General features: G+C 37.6%; 1 protein-coding gene across 1 annotated transcript in view; it reads left to right on the plus strand.

Moving 5' to 3' along the window:
- Nucleotides 1-18,382, plus strand: part of SLC30A7 (solute carrier family 30 member 7) — a 92,642-nt gene that overhangs the window by 54,548 nt on the left and 19,712 nt on the right. The window contains exons 9-10 of the mRNA XM_062191839.1: nucleotides 7,760-7,850; nucleotides 15,051-15,200. Coding sequence (XP_062047823.1) covers nucleotides 7,760-7,850; nucleotides 15,051-15,200 — 241 coding nt within the window. The remainder of the gene's footprint in view (nucleotides 1-7,759; nucleotides 7,851-15,050; nucleotides 15,201-18,382) is intronic.

Here is an 18,382-nt window from a genome sequence, read left to right on the forward strand (position 1 = left end):
GCTATTACTGTGAAGGGTTGAAAGTCATGTCAAATGAGAAATATTCTACATTCCAACATTCTTCCACTAACATTATTAAATAAATAATACATTCAACAGATATGTGTAGAGTGCTTATTGTGTTCCAAGCACTGTGCTGGGCGCTGGGAATAACATGAATAAGTCATCACCTGGACTGTAATGTGATAGGATACTGCAGGTATGCAGGGAGCTTTAGTTCTACATTGTCACACCCAACTGTGCCTCTTATCCCTGTGCAATAAAGTAAAAGTTATCTGAACCCCTGAGTCAGTTTTCTCATATGCAAAATAAAGGAGTTCCTCTAAATGACCTCTTGTAGTCTCGCCTTCATCTGACAGTCTGTAATTCTAGCATTTTCTAATGGATACTTAGGCTGTTATGAAGATTAAATTTTAAAAAATTTTAGGAAAGCATTTTAGAAACTATTAAGTGCCATCTAAACAAAGATTTTACAAATTATTTGCTAATTTGACTTTATACACTGATGTCTTCAGTCCAAAGACCAGATGCATTAAGTGTTATAACTAAGTTCCAGAAGCTTAAGGAAAAGGGTGACCTTTTAGGGTATCTTATTATCCTCATCTCTGAGTAAAGTATGCCCTCTGAAACATGCAGTGATTTAAACCATAGGTCTCAGAAACTCAGTAAAGTTATAAACTACAATCCCAGGTAGTATAATTTTATTTGTTCTGTATTAGGCTTATGAATTTGGGATTCATAGATAATTATCCTTTACTGTGATTTGTGTGAAGATGTGACACATACCATATCTTCAAATTTATGTTATTGTAAAAAGTAGTTTTCTTTCTGTATGTTTTTAGATTATCAGAACTACTGATTTTATGAAGCATGACTTAGCCTATAGGCCAGTTCACAAAGTTGAATCAGTAGTTGTGTTTTAATTTTTATTACTGATGCTTATTCCCAGATTTAAGCAGTAGTTTTAACTCTGAAATTTTTATTGCTAAACATGATTATCTCTAGCCTGATTGTTTGTCAAAACTTTTCATAAGGTAGACCTTTTTGTTTATTTTCTTTATAATTACTACCGGATAATTTTATTTACTGTGGAAATGGTAAGGCTGTTTCACTAAAAGCTGCTTCTTATGTAAGGTTTTAATATATTTTCATTTGCAGAGTCACTTGCAGTAAAGAGTAGTAACTATTGCTCATTTAATGTTAGACTTAAGGCTAAAACTTCCAAATTAATTTTATGTTTATGATTATATGATTATAAATTTGATTTGTTTTGTGCTTTTGAAGAGTAAAATCATTACCCTGTTTTACTGGTAAACTGATACCTAATGACTCATCCCTTTTTATATATTATAGGAAAATAGTGTTTCATTGTGAAAACTAGAATTGGGTTAGTCAACCAGAAGTGAACCTCTAATTGTTTGCAAATGCTTACTTTTTGGGTTTGGATTCAGCTCTAAGTCTTAGCTCAGTCAGGAATTTGCTATGCTTGTCTTTTTCTATATATCCTCTCATTATGGCTAGATAGATCCATGCTAGAATCTGTTTTATGATTCCCCATTACTATAGTTAATCAGAAAAACATGAACACAGACTCCTTAGCTAAACACAGTTTTAAAAGGCAAAAACTAGGGTTTCTTTTACATTTTTATGGTTTTTGAAATAATCATAGAAATTGACCTTGGTTCTCAATTGCATGGCACCGTATGATTCAGCAATCACCTTTTTCTTCCCACTACAGTTTCATGACCTAGTTGGAGCTTCTGTAGCTGCAACATTATTTGAATACTGCTATTGGAGAAAATTGCTGTGGCATATCCATGTACTTTGGTGAAGAGCTTGCTACTGTTGGATGTAAACATTTTATTAAAATTCCACCAAAGAAGGCATTCTAAATTTCATACTAAAAATATTATATATTTATTTATTTGAAACACAGAGTTACAGAGAGAGCTGGAGAAAGAGAGAGAGAGGATCTCCCACCCACTAGTTCATATCCCATTTGGCCACAATGGCCAGGGCTGGAACAGGCTAAATCCAGGAACCAGGAGGTAAATTCCGGTCTCCCACATGGGTGGTAGGGGCCCAACCACTTGAGCCATCTTAGATATCTCACAGGCAGCACCTTAACCCACTACACCACAACGCTGGTCTCTTATTATAGTATTATAGTTTTAAAATACATTAATTTACTAAAATGTTCATTTTTTGATTAAATGTTTTACTTACAGTGAAAGGTGTGAGCATAACATGGACTGAAGACTCTTCCATGTTAGAAAAAAATAATAAAGTTTTAGATTATGTCCCCAGAAAGGTGAAAGTTCAAAGTTGTTAAAGTCCTAGTTAAATTTGCCAGAGGGACCATTAGACATTTTATCTGGTCACTTAAAAACAAGACTGTACATATGTAGCATGAGCTAACCAGTCAACATCATTAAGGTGTAATAGGTATTGCCTACTTCAAATGTGTTCAGAAATTACTGCAAAATTACTAGAATATTGGCAACTTTATATTATGTGGTTCTTGAATTGAGTGTCAAATGAGTGATTTCTAAATTCTCTTTTAATTCTAATAAGGTATATTTGTGATTACAAAACTTCTGTAGCATATGTAGAATCCTGAAACTAAGGGCCTCACTGAAAATGAATTTTAGGGGAAAAAGAGAAATACTAGATTCTTTTTTATGAAGATGGTGGCAGGGAATAGCAGACTTTGGGAGGCAATACACATGGAATATTGAAAAAAGATTTGGATAAGTTTTAGATGGTTGTTCTGGAGACTTATTAAGAAGCTGCTGGACTGTCTAAAGGACTGTCCTTAATATTTCGAATCTGATGTTAGGATTTGTTATAGATTAAACCTAAGTGTTCTAAAACAATAAATATTTCAAAAGTTGGTTGCAGAAAGAGGAAAACAAAAATGTTTAAATTGACATGTGAAAATATAAGACTCACTCTTTTTCCTAAGTAAAAGGATGGAGAAAGAAGAAAAGAATATGTTGTAACAGCTGAATTGTACTGTATTGGTCTGTCATGTTTCCCTTTGACTTTTTTGTAAACCCAGGAATCTTCATCTATTTAATAACAGTACAAGAGATAGAAAGATACCTCCTTTCAGTTGAGGTGAATTAATAATCAGTCTTCCTCCTTGTCAAACTCTTTAACTTTACAATTGTTTTCCACCCATTTTTCCTGTAACTTCCCCCAATGTGGCTTTTATTCCTCCTGAAATTGCACAATAGTAGATCTCAAACAATGTTTTTATCTTTTAATCTAATGGCCTTTTTCTGTTTGTATTTTCTTCATTGTGGCAGTAACTGCTGCTGAAAAAGCATTCTTTTTTCCTGATACTTCACTTAGTATGCCTTTATTGCCTTCACTGTTAATTTTTCTTAACTGTTAATAACTGTATACATTCTACAAGATTTAGTATTGACCCTGACCTTAAGTATGCTTTCTAAACTTACAAATTAATCATGTTTAATGGATTCAGCTATAAATTCTGTTCTATAAATATTTACTTGCTGAATACTCTCTGAGATGCTATGAACACAAAACACATTGCCCACCCTAAAGCAGCATTCAGTTCAGAGGGAGGTGAAATACAAGCTGGTAGTTATCATGCACAGACAGTGTAATAGTGCTGTAAGTATCATATTTTTTTTATAGGAGCATAGAGAGGACATGTCAGACAATTTGGAGGACAGTTGGGATCAGGAAATATACCCTAAAAGGATGACACTTGAGTTTTAAAGAAGGAATTTAAGCCAGGCTGATGTTATTTGAGGAACATTCTAGGCAAAAGTTACAGCATAAAACATAGTTAATAAGTAAGAAACAGCATAAGATAAAGCATAAGTGTATTTATATTTGTAATGCTTAAAATACGAAGCAAGGATTGATTAGGAGGTGTAGCCAGAGGGGCTCAGAACCAAAAATATACCATGTTAAAGGGCTTGCCCTTAACCCCATAGGCAACCCGGAGCTTTTGACACATATTTTAGTGGGGAAGGGATAGGGTCAGATATTTATTTCATATGATAGATTAATCCAATAGTTTTTAAAGAATGATTGTGTTAGTTATCTGTTGATATATGACATATTACACAAAGACCTAGTAGTTGAAATACTGCACATTATTATTTTATAGTTTCTGTAGTCCAGAAATATGGATATGGCTTCTTGAGCTTTCTGGCTCATGAAATGTAGCAATCAGGATCCCAGACTTCAGTCATTGTTTCCAAGAGTTATTTGGAAGTAGAATCCCCTTCTAATCTCACTCTAGTGGTTGCTGGTTCCTTTTAACTATGGGACTGAGGGTCTAGTTTCCCTTTAATTGTACCCCTTGGTTGTTGCACGGGACTCTCTATAGGACAGCTCGGAACATGGCAGCAATGAGAGAGCAAACGAGAGCAAGAGAGTAACAAGATGTAATGTAGGGTCTTTTAAACTATTCTTGCAAGTGATTACTTTTACTATACTCATTTCATTAGCAGTGAGTCACTAAGTCCTGTCTCCCTATGCAGATGCACACTCAAGGGGAGATTACACAAGATTACATGAATACTAAGGGCAGAGGTCATTGGGAGCCATCTTTGAAGCTGCCTATGAAGTAGATTTGAGGAAATAAGATTAGAGGGCAAGGAACCACTTAGGGGGCTGTTATAATAATCCAAGTGAAAGATAATGGTGATTGTTGTAGTCATGCATAGTAGAATGAAGGGGAAAGGATGATGTGGATGGAAAAAGTACTTAGGATGTGAAATCATGTGAACTTGATTTAAGCTTGAGGGTTAGAAGGGAGAAGAGGGGCCGATGCTGTGGCATAGAGGGTAAAGCTGCCGCCTGCAGTGTCAGCATCCCATATGGGTGCTGGTTCTAGTCCTGGCTGCTTCACTTCCCATCCAGCTCTCTGCTATGGGCTGAGAAAGCAGTAGAAGATAGCCCAAGTCCTTTATCCCCTGCACCCCTGTGGGAAGACCCAGAGGAAGCTCCTGGCTCTTGGCTTTTGATCGGCAAGCTCTGGCCACTGCGGCCAACTGGGGAATGAAAAAGACAGAAGGGAGAAGAAGAAATTAAGAATGACATCTGATTATTAATTATTCTTGGTTCTTAAATCATTGATTAAAGAAGTTTTTACTTGAATATGATTGAAACTCCTGTTCACATTGAGCTTTTTATCATTATTATTGCCATCCCCTGCATGCTTTCAATAATCTAGTTTTGTCCTTAACATCAGTGTCCCTGTCTTTTTGAGTTATAAACCAATAACCAGTTATTTCTGTTTGTTTGCTTTTCCTATTTGTCTCTGTTCCTATTGTTGTCCTGCTTATCCAAATACTTATCACTGTACACTTAAAGGAAATCAGGAACAGTTTCCTAATTTATTTCCTGTGTCCTTTTCTTTAATCCAGATTCATAGCACCTAATATCTGTATATATATCTTTTATTCACTCAGCAATTATCATGGGCCTCCTTTGTGACTGACGCTTTACGAGGCCTCCTTGGGAATATAATAATGAGCAAGATAAGCATGTCTCTTTTCCTGTAAGTCTTCATTTGAATCTTTTCATTCCTTTCCATCTGTCACAAATACCACTAAGGTCCACTTCAGCTTCTTTTTCTATGAGACCTTCCTTGAAAGGCGTATGTTCCTTTTATCTCTGCCTCCTGTGTCCATTATCAGGAAAGGTTTTACTTTGGGAATTTTGAGATTCCATAAGCTTAAACAGTAAGAACTGGCTGTATCTGACCTCTCAGTCTACTGCAAGAACAATCACCACTCTGACTCATTGGGATTACCTGGAAAGCATTTTAATCTTTATTTTTTCCCTAATATTTAAAAATTTAATTGACACATTAAAAAGGGTTCATATTTATGGGTGCCATGTGATATTTTGGTATATGTTTACATATATTGTAAAAGGTACATCATACCAATATTTATCACTTCTTTATGTTGAAAACCTTGAGAGTCTTCTAGCTTCTTTTTCAAGAAAAATATATAGCCTGTTATCATTATAAGTATCTGTTGTCACACTACTGCACAGTACAACTTAACAGATCTTACTCCTATTTAACTGTAAATTAGTATCTCTTAAATAAGCTTTCCACATCCTTCCTTTCCTGCTGTTGTCTGCAGCCTCTGGTAATCACCATTCTGATCTCACCTGCTATGAGGTCAACATTTTTAGATTCCACATGAGTGAGATCAGATCATACAATACTTGCCTTTCTGCACTTGGCTTTTTTTATTTTGCGTGACCTCAAGTTCCATCCATGCTGTTGCATATGAAATATTTGATTCTTTTTTTTAAATTTTTTAAAATTTATTTATTTATCCAAGAGATAGAATTACAGAAGAGGGAGAGACAGAGAGAGAGAGGTCTTTTGTCCGCTGGTTCATTCCACAGTTGGCTGCAAGTGCCGCAGCTGGATGATCCGAAGCCAGGAGCCAGGCGATTTTTCTGGGATATCCACTGGGTACAGTGGTCCAAGCCATCTTCCACTGCCTTCCCAGGCCATTGGCAAAGAGAGCTGGATTGGAAGAGGAACAGCCGAGACACAAACCAGCGTCCTATATGGGATGCTGGCACTGCAGGCAGATGCTTAACCTACTATGCCACAGCACTGGCCACAAGATTTGATCCTTTATAATGGCTGAATAGTATTTCATTATGTTTCTGTACCACATTTTCTTTATCCATTCTTCAGTTAATAGACACATAAGTTGTGTCTGTTTCTTGGCCATTGTGAATAGTGCTGCCATAAATATGCAAGTGCAGATCTCTCTCAGAAAGTCATTACATTGGAGTCACTCTCGTTAGACCATTAATTGTTTGATATACATTTAATCATCCAAATATCTTAAAGCAGTAGTTGCAAAAATGTCTGAGGACTAGCTATATCACAGATGCAGACTTTGGGGTTGCATCCCTAGGGACACTGAGTTTACTACCTCTGTGGTTGTAGCCAGGTATGTATCTGTGTGAGAGTATGAGTGTGAATGTGTGTGTATATTGTATTTATTCATTTGAGAGGTACATACACACACACACACGTACACAGCCCCCATCTGCTGACTCACTCCCTGAATGCCCACAAGGGTGGAGATTTTGGCCAAGCCAAAGCTGGGAGCCAGAAATTCAGTCCAGGTCTCTGAGATGGGTAGCAAGGACCCTACTGCCTCTCGGGCTGTGCATCAGCAGGAAGCTGGGCTCGCGCAGAGCAGGGAGCAAAGCTGAGGCAGTATAACTTCGGATGTGGGTATCTTAACTACTCAGCCAAATTCCCACCCCTATATTTTTTAAATAGTGAAATATAACTGATAAATAACCAATTTTGAAAAATATTGAACTGATATACCCGTATTTTTTTTGTTTCCTTTAGCTGTACTAGTAAGATAAATGCATGTAAATATCTAATAATACTTATTTTCTAGTTTACCTGATAGGTTATTTATTTTAGAAGATTCTGACCACATGGAGTAATAGTTTGAATAACAGTTAAATACTTGCTGTATTTAGATTTTAGATGATCCAGTATTTTTCAGTTTTATGTTTAGTTTCTTCTACATTGCTATATTTTTTTCTAATTCTCAGTAGCTTAGTGATAACGTGAAAAATCTGGAACATTGACCATGGTGGATTCTTTTTCCTTCTATTATTCTGGTAAATCTGACATTCTATAATAGGGAAGTATATTTTTACTTTCTTCAAAGATGGAATTGTAATAATAAACAAGTTTGTTTTCTTCTTTTAGTGTTATTCCTCTCTTAAAAGAATCTGTTGGAGTATTAATGCAGAGAACTCCTCCTTTGTTGGAAAATACTCTGCCTCAGTGCTATCAGAGGGTAAGTTTCAAAGCTTCCAAACCATTGAATTTTATGTTATTTCCAAACTGTTTAAGGTTTTCAGTTTTCATAAATATGGGTGCAATCCATGTGTAACTTAGTATTTCTTCCAAGATTGAATGTTGACAATAAATGTCATTTATGCAAACCAGAATAAAATCATCTGAAAATATTGAGCTTTATTAAAGAAAATGTGGTAGAAATTTTCCTCTTCTAGAAATTGAGCAATTCTTTTAAAAGACACAAGATGAAGAGCAGATGATATTTATTCAGTATACACTTTTTAAGTATTTATTTGAGAGTCCAAGAGAGAGAGCACTCCCATCTGTTGGTTCACTCCCCAAATGCCCACAAGAGCCAGGGCTGGGCCAAGATTGAAACCAGGAGCTAGGGACTCAATCCACTTCTCCCACATGAATGGCAAGAACCCAATCACTTGAGCCATCATCACCGCCTCGCAGTGTCTGCATTAGTAGGAAGCCAGAGTCAGGAGCCAAAGTGGGTATCAAACTTAGACACTTGCCAGTGTCACTGACAGGAACATCCCAATCAGTCATCTTAAACTCTAGGTTAATTGAAACCTCCAAAATATGGTTTTTGATTTGCCACTTTGTACCACATATTCTTCTAAGACACTAGGGACATAGTGGTGAACAAATTCTCACTGAGCTTACAATTTAGTGGGAAAACACAGACACTAAACATTAAATTGATAAACAAGAACACATTAGTGATAGTTACCATTACAGAAATAAAATAGTGTGATGCAGTAGCCATGTAGATGGCTACATTAGATTCACTGAGGGAGTCATAGTCAAGGAAATTGAAACCTTGATGACAGGAAACATTTAGCCATATAAAAATCCTGGAGAGGCCGGCGCCGTGGCTCAACAGGCTAATCCTCCACCTTGCGGCGCCGGCACACCGGGTTCTAGTCCCGGTCGGGGCACCGATCCTGTCCCGGTTGCCCCTCTTCCAGGCCAGCTCTCTGCTGTGGCCAGGGAGTGCAGTGGAGGATGGCCCAAGTGCTTGGGCCCTGCACCCCATGGGAGACCAGGAGAAGCACCTGGCTCCTGCCATCGGATCAGCGCGGTGCGCTGGCCGCAGCGCGCTACCGCGGCGGCCATTGGAGGGTGAACCAACGGCAAAAGGAAGACCTTTCTCTCTGTCTCTCTCTCGCTCACTGTCCACTCTGCCTGTCAAAAAAAAAAAAAAATCCTGGAGAATGTTCCAGACAATGGAAAATGCTAATACAAAAATGCTATGGCTGGAGCTAATTTAATGGGTTTGAAGAATAGGAAAAAAGGCCATTATGGCTCAAATGTAATGCTAAATAAAGGGAGGAGTGACTTAAAATGTTGGAGAGAATGACAGTAACCAGATCCTGTAGGGGTATACCTTATAAGAAGCTGAAATTTAACTCTACTTCAGTGGGAAACATTGAGAGTTTTAGGGTACTGAAAGTATCATAAATCTTATATTTTTAAAAGATTATCCTGCTTGTTATATAGAGAACAAATTCTAGGGAAAATAAATACTGAGAAAGCTAGTCATGAGGCTTTTATCATTTAAATTAAAAAAAGTGGCTTAGACTATCATTGTGTAAAGGAGATAAAAGTACATTTTGGGGGAGCCAGTGCTGTGGCTTAGATAAAGCCATCTTCTGCAGTTTCGGCAACCCATATAGGTGCTGGTTCGAGTCCCAGCTGCTCCACTTCCAATCCAGATCTCTGCTATGGGCTGGGAAAGCAGTGGAAAATGGCCCAAGTGCCTAGGCCCCTGCACCCATGTGGGAGACCTGGAAGTAGCTCCTGGTTCTTTTTTTTTTAAACTTTTATTTAGTAAATATAATTTTCCAAAGTACAGTTTATGGATTACAATGGCTTCCCCCCCTCCATAACTTCCCTCCCACCTGCACCCCTCCCATCTCCTGCTCCCTCTCCCATTTCATTCACATCAAGATTCATTTTCAATTATCTTTATATACAGAATATTGATTTAGTATATATTAAGTAAAGATTTCATCAGTTTGCACCCACACAGAACATAAAGTGTAAAATACTGTTTGAGTACTAATTATAGCATTAATTCACATTGAACAACACATTAAGGACAGAGATCCTAGATGGGGAGTAAGTAAGTATACAGTGACTCCTGTTGTTGACTTAACAATTTGACACTCTTGTTTATGGCGTCAGAAATCTCCCTAGGCTCTAGTCATGAGTTGCCAAGGCTATGGAAGCCTCTTGAGTTCGCTGACTTTGATCTTATTTAGGCAAGGTCATAGTCAAAGTGGAAGTTCTCTCCTCCCTTCAGAGAAAGGTACCTCCTTCTTTGATGGCTCGTTCTTTCTACTGGGATCTTTACTTTCGATCGGCACAGCTCTGGCTGTTGCAGCCATTTGGGGGAGTGAACCAGTGGATGGAAAGCTTCTCTCTCTGCCTCTGCCTCTCTGTAACTCTGCCATTCAAATAAATTAATAAATAAATCTTTTTTTAAAAGTACATTTGGGATGGTTGTGGAGGTGAATTATATTAACAGAGGAAAAGATGTATTGACTCACAAGTTGGTAGATACTAGGTAGATTGAGGCTGGGTTGGTAGAGGTTTGAGGATTGAAAATTGCCCCTCCAATTGAATTTTATTTTGATATGTTAAAATTTAAATGCCTATTGTATTTCTAGGGGACATGTTTGTTAAATAGTTGGATATGAAGATCTGGAAATTAAAGGACAAATGAGTAACATCTAAAACATTAAGACTGTAAGAGGAGAGATTATAGTTTTATTCTCTTAGCTCTAGACTTAGATCATGGTTGGGAAAGTCAAGAAGGGGAGTCATTAGTAAGGGAGCTGGAAACTAAAAGATGGTAGTGTCACAGAATTGAAGTAGAAATTAATCAACTGTGCTGAATAATTCTGTGTAGGTCAAGTAAGGTAATAGCAAACAAATGATTGTTGACTGGCATCATGAACATCATCACTGTCCTTAGTAAGAGCTGTTTCAGTGGCATATGGAGAGAGGAGCATGATTTGAGTAGATAAAGGAGAAAATGAATTGGGGAAGTAGAGACAGTGGCTATGAATAACTCCTTTCAATAGTATTATTGTTAAAGGTAGCAGAGAAATGAGTTGATAGCTTGGATTTGGATGAAATGTTGAGAGAGTATTTGCTTTTTTTTTTTTTTTAATTTTTTTTTTTTTAATTTTTGACAGGTAGAGTGGACAGTGAGAGAGAGAGGGACAGAGAGAAAGGTCTTCCTTTTCCATTGGTTCACCCTCCAATGGCCGCTGCGGCTGGTGCACCGCGCTGATCCGAAGGCAGGAACCAGGTGCTTCTCCTGGTCTCCCATGGGGTGCAGGGCCCAAGCACTTGGGCCATCCTCCACTGCACTCCCTGGCCACAGCAGAGAGCTGGCCTGGAAGAGGGGGCAACCGGGACAGAATCCGGTGCCCCGACTGGGACTGGAACCTGGTGTGCCAGCACTGCAAGGTGGAGGATTAGTCTGTTGAGCCACGGCGCTGGCCAAAGTATTTGCTTTTAAAATAGGATATTTTAGAACAGTGTTATCACATTGAACATTCTCAAGATAATGCATGTAAATATACTAAAATCTGTACTATTGAATAGGCAAGCCCTGGATTTTTTTTAAACTTGCTTTAGTTTTCACCCCCCCCCCCCTTTTTTTTTAAGAGCTATTCTTTTTTTTTTTTTTTTTTTTTTGACAGGCAGAGTGGACAGTAGAGGGAGACAGAGAGAAAGGTCTTCCTTTGCCGTTGGTTCACCCTCCAATGGCCGCCATGGTAGGCGCGCTGCGGCCGGCGCACCGCGCTGTTCCGATGGCAGGAGCCAGGTGTTTATCCTGGTCTCCCATGGGGTGCAGGACCCAAGCACTTGGGCCATCCTCCACTGCACTCCCTGGCCACAGCAGAGAGCTGGCCTGGAAGAGGGGCAACCGGGACAGGATCGGTGCCCCGACCGGGACTAGAACCCGGTGTGCAGGCGCCGCAAGGCGGAGGATTAGCCTACTGAGCCGCGGCGCCGGCCAAGAGCTATTCTTATATTTGAAAGGTAGAATGACAGAGAGGGAAAGATAGAGAAAAAGAGAAAGAGATTTTTCTACCCACTGGTTCACTCCCCAAATCTCTGCAACAGCCAGGGCTAAGCCATGCTGAAGCCAGGAGCCAGGAACTTCATTTGGGTCTCCCACATGGAGGCAGGAACCCAAGCACTTAGGCCGCCATCTGCTGTCATCTCAGATGCGTTAGCAGAAAGCTGGATTGGAAGTGGAGGAGGCAGGACTCTAACTGGCAGTCCTTATGGGAAGCAGGCATCCCAAATGTTGCTTAACCCACTGCACCACAAAGCCTGCCCTAGTTTTCATTCATTTAAATAAATGCATGTATCCAGTGATTTTTGTATTGTGCAGCACAGTTCAACAGCATGTGATTACTGATAGGAACAATCCAACATAGAGAAAGAAGTTGTTGATATAGTAGTAAAAGAGATTATTAAGGAATGAAGTTCTTGGGAAGGTGAAAGAAGAATAGAGCCCAAAGCAAAATGTAAGGATTAATTGTAGATAGGAGCAGGGATACTATATCCCTTGAGGGAAGACACAAAGTGCTGACATATCTAACAGTTAACTGGTAGATTTGGTGAAACAGCTAAGGGATTTTCTATGTATTTCTGTTTTCTCTCAATTCATAAGGCTGTGTAATCATGCAGAGAGATTAGAAGGCTAGTGGGAAAACAGAGAAAATATAGAAAGGTCTTTTGAGTTATTGAAAGCAAAGTGTTGCCCATTCAAGCTTTGTGGTTATGATTTTGAGGTAGAACCAGTTACTGTAATTGTTCAGGAGAAAGGGACAGTTTATTAAATACAGGTCTCTATTTCTCTCTCTCTCTCTCTATCTATCTATCTATCTATATATTTTTTTTTTCACAGTAAACTGCAGGGTGATGGCCTTTATTAAGGAGGCTTCCTTCTAATCATTTTTATCTAGTAACAAATAGATGTTGAGCTTTATTAATTGTAATACCTCTTTTAAAATGATTTGTGATTTTTCTCCTTTATAAGTTGAAGAATAACATTAACAGACTTTCTGATGTTAAACATTTCTTTCCATTTTGAGATAAACTGAACCTCAGACATGACTTGTTCCTTTTTTTTTAATGCACTATTGCATGTAATTTTTTTTATTAAACTTTTATTTAATGAATATAAATTTCCAAAGTACAGCTTATGGGTTACAATGGCTTCCCCCTCCCAAAACTTCCCTCCTACCCAGAACCCTCCCCTTTCCCTCTCCCTCTCCCCTTCCAATCACATCATGACTCATTTTCAATTCTCTTTATATACAGAAGATCAGTTTAGTATATATTAGGTAACGATTTCAACAGTTTGCCCCCATATAGCAACACAAAGTGAAAAAATATACTGTTGGAGTACTAGTTATAGCATTAAATAAGAGTGCACAGCACATTAAAGACAGAGATCCTACATAATTTTTTTTAATTAATTAATTTTCTATGCCATTTCCAAATTAACACCAAGTTTTTTTTTCATTTCCAATTATCTTTATATACAGAAGATCGATTCAGTATATAATTAGTAAAGATCTCATCAGTTTGTACCCATGCAGAAACACAAAGTAAAAATACTGTTTCAGTACTAGTTATAGCATCACTGCACATTAGACAACACATTAAGGACAGATCTCACATGGGATGTAAATACACAGTGACTTCTGTTGCTGACTTAACAATTTGACACTCCTGTTCATGGCGTCAGTAATCTCCCTAGGCTCTAGTCATGAGTTGCCAGGGCTATGGAAGCCTTTAGAGATCGTTGACTTTGATCTTATTCCGATAGGGTCATAGTCAAAGTGGAAGTTCTCTCCTCCCTTCAGAGAAAGGTACCTCCTTCTTTGATGGCCCCGTTCTTTCCACTGGGATCTCACTCGCAGAGATCTTTCATTTAGGTCTTCTTTTTTTTTTTCTTTTCCATGGTATCTTGGCTTTCCATGCCTACAATACTCTCATGGGCTCTTCAGCCAGATCCGAATGCCTTAAGGGCTGATTCTGAGGCCAGAGTGTTGTTTAGGACATCTGCCATTCTATGAGTCTGCTGTGTATCCCACTTCCCATGTTGGATAATTAACACACAATTATTCTTAGGTGTTTAAATTTTAACTGAAAAGTGATCCCTGTTAAATTTAAGAGTGGAAAAAGAGAGGGAGGAGATGTACAATTTGGGGCATGCTCAATCAGACTTGTCCCAAATGATGGAGTTAGAAATGTGCCAGGGAATTCCAATACAATCCCATCAAGGTGGCATGTACCAATGCCATCTCACTAGTCCAAGTGATCAATTTCAGTTCACAATTGATGGCTCTGATAGGTCTAAGAGTCAAAGGGATCACACAAACAAGACAAGTGTCTACTAATGCATGTAATTTTAATTCATAAGATCATTGGTTTGTGATTTCTTAACTTTATTCAATTTGGAGGTCAAAGTTCTTTCTTACTAATACAAAATAGCAGCTCTTTTCTGTTTTCTCCAAAAACTGAGACAGAGGTTGTCTGTTCCTTGACAGTTTGCTCCCTAGGGCTGAGGGTTTTCTGAAAAACAACTGTTTTTGTCATTTCAATTTTTAGTGGTTCTTTCACTTTCACTTTTTTCTTAGGACATTTTCTGAATTTTGTTAAATATATCTATGTTGTCTAGATTTTCAAAACTGTATTTTTATACATTTAATATATTAATAAACTATATATCAGTTTTCTAAAACTATATATGTTTTAAGCCAAAAAATAAAACTAAGCAGGCAATGCAGAAATGAAAACATTGTAATTTCATATAGAGTAACAAGAGAAGGGCTTACTACGATGACTTCAGTAAAGACCAAACAAAGTGGATCCTGTAGAAATCTGAGGAGGAACAATACCCCAGACTGAGGACAATAGCCAAAAAGTCTGAGAGAACAGTGTGCTTTGCTTTTGAAAGAATACCAAGGAGGTGAGGAAGCTGATGAAAAGGGATATAAAAGGAGGAGGAAGCATAAGAAATGCAGGTCCCTGTAAATTATTGTCAAAGAAATTGGTAGAGTCCATATTTACTGATAAATTGTATAATAATTTCAATGTTGAGGGGCACTTAACTAGAGCATGATGTTAATGTCTGCCACTTGTTTTTCAGGTGCAGCAGTTACAAGGCGTTTACAGTTTACAAGAACAGCACTTCTGGACTTTATGTTCTGATGTCTATGTTGGGACCTTGAAATTAGTAGTAGCACCTGATGCTGATGCCAGGTGGATTTTAAGCCAAACACATAACATTTTCACTCAGGTATGACTTTATTGCTAACTTCTTTTAAGTGTCTTAAATTTCATTATATCTACTAGTTTTCAAAGTGTTTACTATTTAGAATATTAAGTACATGTGCTACTGAACTATGAAGTAAGCATAAAACTACTTTTTTTCAACACAGAGTAAAATTTGAGAGATTTTCATTTTAATTCATATTCTTAAGGAAGATATTTCCAGTTTGCTCCTTGTTGTACTGATTTGATTTCCTTCAAGAAAGAGTGGATTCCCTTTTATTGCTCATTCCCATAAGACATGTTAGATGCTGTTTGAAACCAAGAGGTTTTTTTTAAAGATTTATTTATTTATTTGAAAGGTAGAGATAACAGAGAGAGAAGGTGAGAGAGAGAGAGAAAGATCTTTCATCTGCTGGTTCATTCTCAAATGGCCACAATGGCCAGGACTGAGCCAGGCTGAAGCCAGGAGTCTGGAGCTTCTTCCAGGTCTCCCACATGGGTTCAAGGGCCCAAGCTCTTGGGCCATCCTCCACTGCTTTCCCAGGCACATTAGCAGAGAGCTGGATGGAAAATAGAGCAACCAGGATTCAAACTGGCCCCCATATGGGATGCTGGCACTGCAAGCAGAGACTTGGCCTTCTTTGCCATAGCACCAGCCCTTGAAACCAAGAATTCTAAAATAGCATTTGAAATAAGAATACTACTTTGTTGGGATGTTAGCTAAAAGCACACTATTAAGTTTTTTGTTATCAAAGTCATAGTTACTATCTGTGAATGTTAATAATTTAATATGCTGTTGAGTTTTTCTTGATATAGGTTGAATATCTTTTAAGTGAAAGGATATTTAGGACCAGAAATTCAGAATTTTTTAAAATTCTGGAAAATTTGCATAGCTTTACAACTTGAGCATTTGTAATCTGAAAAATCCAAATTCTGAAGCATTACAAATTTTGGTTTTTCAGATTAGGACTACTCAACCTGAGTGTATTTAGAATCATCAATTAGTCAGTATAGGGTCTGCAACCAGATTTTATAACAGTTAACTGCTTGTGTGGCTCTGAGTTAATGGGTTATATGACTGATAATCAAGGTGATTGTTATGTTATTATGTATATATTGGGAAAACAAAATCATGTCAATAGCATCTAAAGAAAGTACACAAGTTCTTTAATTGGTCTAGTTTGCCAGAAACATTTGGTAAAGAAAAACCTAGACATTGATACTGCTGCCAGAATTATCTAACACATAGATCTAATGGGGAATCTGTTTCTATGCTTTAAAAACCTGTGATTGAAAACTGACATTCTGAGATGCCATGGGAAGTTTAGGATGCAATTTGTGTGTTGTTCCTAGCAAATATGTTTAGCTTGAACCTAATCATGAACAAACAACCTGACAACTTCTACAAGACTGTTAGCCTAGATTCTTTTTTTTTTTAACTTTTATTTAATGAATATAAATTTCCAAAGTACAGCTTATGCATTACAATGGCTCCCCCCCCATAACTTCCCTCCTACCCACAACCCTCCCCTTTCCCACTCCCTCTCCCCTTCCATTCACATCAAGATTCATTTTCAATTCTCTTTATATACAGAAGATCAGTTTAGTATATATTAAGTAAAGATTTCAACAGTTTGCCCTCACATAGCAACACCAAGTGAAAAATACTGATGGAGTACTAGTTATAGCATTAAATCACAATGTACAGCACATTAAGGACAGAGATCCTACATGATATTTTTTAAAAATTAATTAATTTTCTATGCAATTTCCAATTTAACACCAAGTTTTTTTTTTTCATTTTCAATTATCTTTATATACAGAAGATTGATTCAGTATATACTAAGTAAAGATTTCATCAGTTTGCACCCACACAGAAACACAAGGTGTAAAAATACTGTTTCAGTACTAGTTATAGCGTTACTTCACATTGGACAACACATTAAGGACAGATCCCACATGAGACGTAAGTACACAGCGACTCCTATTGTTGATTTAACAATTTGACACTCTTGTTTATGGCGTCAGTAATCGCCCTAGGCTCTAGTCATGAGTTGCCGAAGCTATGGAAGCCTTTAGGGTTCGCCGACTTCGATCTTATTCTGACAGGGTCATAGTCAAAGTGGAAGTTCTTTCCTCCCTTCAGAGAAAGCTACCTCCTTCTTTGATGGCCCCGTTCTTTCCACTGGGATCTCACTCGCAGAGATCTTTCATTTAGGTCTTCTTCTTCTTTTTTTTTTTTTTTTTCCCAGAGTGTCTTGGCTTTCCATGCCTAAAATACTCTCATGGGCTCTTCAGCCAGATCCAAATGCCTTAAGGGCTGATTCTGAAGCCAGAGTGCTATTTAGGACATCTGCCATTCTATGAGTCTGCTGTGTATCCCACTTCCCATGTTGGATCGTTCTCTCCCTTGTTGGTTCTATCAGTTAGTAGACACTAGTCTTGTTTGTGTGACCCCTTTGACTCTTAGACCTATCAGTGTGATCAATTGTGTACTGAAATTGATCACTTGGACTAGTGAAATGGCATTGGTACATGCCACCTTGATGGGATTGTATTGGAATCCCCTGGCACGTTTCTAACTCCACCATTTGGGGCAAATCTGATTGAGCATGCCCCAAATTGTACATCTCCTCCCTCTCTTTTTCCTACTCTTATATTTAATAGGGATCACTTTTCAGTTAAAATTTAAACAGCTAAGAATAATTGTGTGTTAATTACAGAGTTCAACCTCTAGTACTAGAACAAAAAAAATACTAAAATGGATAAAGATTTACATTGTACATCAACAGTTAGGACAAGAGCTGATCAAGTCACTGTTTCTCATAGTGCCCATTTCACTTCAACAGGTTTCCCCTTTGGTTGTTAGCCTAGATTCTTAAAATGTGTCCATGTCATGAAAGGAAAAAATAGGTGGAGGATAATTCTAAATGTAAAGAAACTTGATAATTAAATATAATGTATGATCCTTGTTTGGATCTTGGATTGGGAGAAAAAAAGCCACAAGCTAAATTAATGAGTGATTAAGAAAATTTGGATGTAATTATGTAAGTGTTAATTTCTTAGATGTGATATGGCATTGTGATTATAGAATAATGTTCTTATTCTTACGAATTAATATCCTAAGGGATTTAATGCTAAAGTATAAGAATGTCTAACTAATTTTCAAATATTTTGGCAAAAAGAAAAATTACAGATAAATATATG

The sequence above is a fragment of the Lepus europaeus genome, chromosome 5, assembly GCF_033115175.1.
Source record: "Lepus europaeus isolate LE1 chromosome 5, mLepTim1.pri, whole genome shotgun sequence".
Classification (NCBI taxonomy): Eukaryota; Metazoa; Chordata; class Mammalia; order Lagomorpha; family Leporidae; genus Lepus; species Lepus europaeus.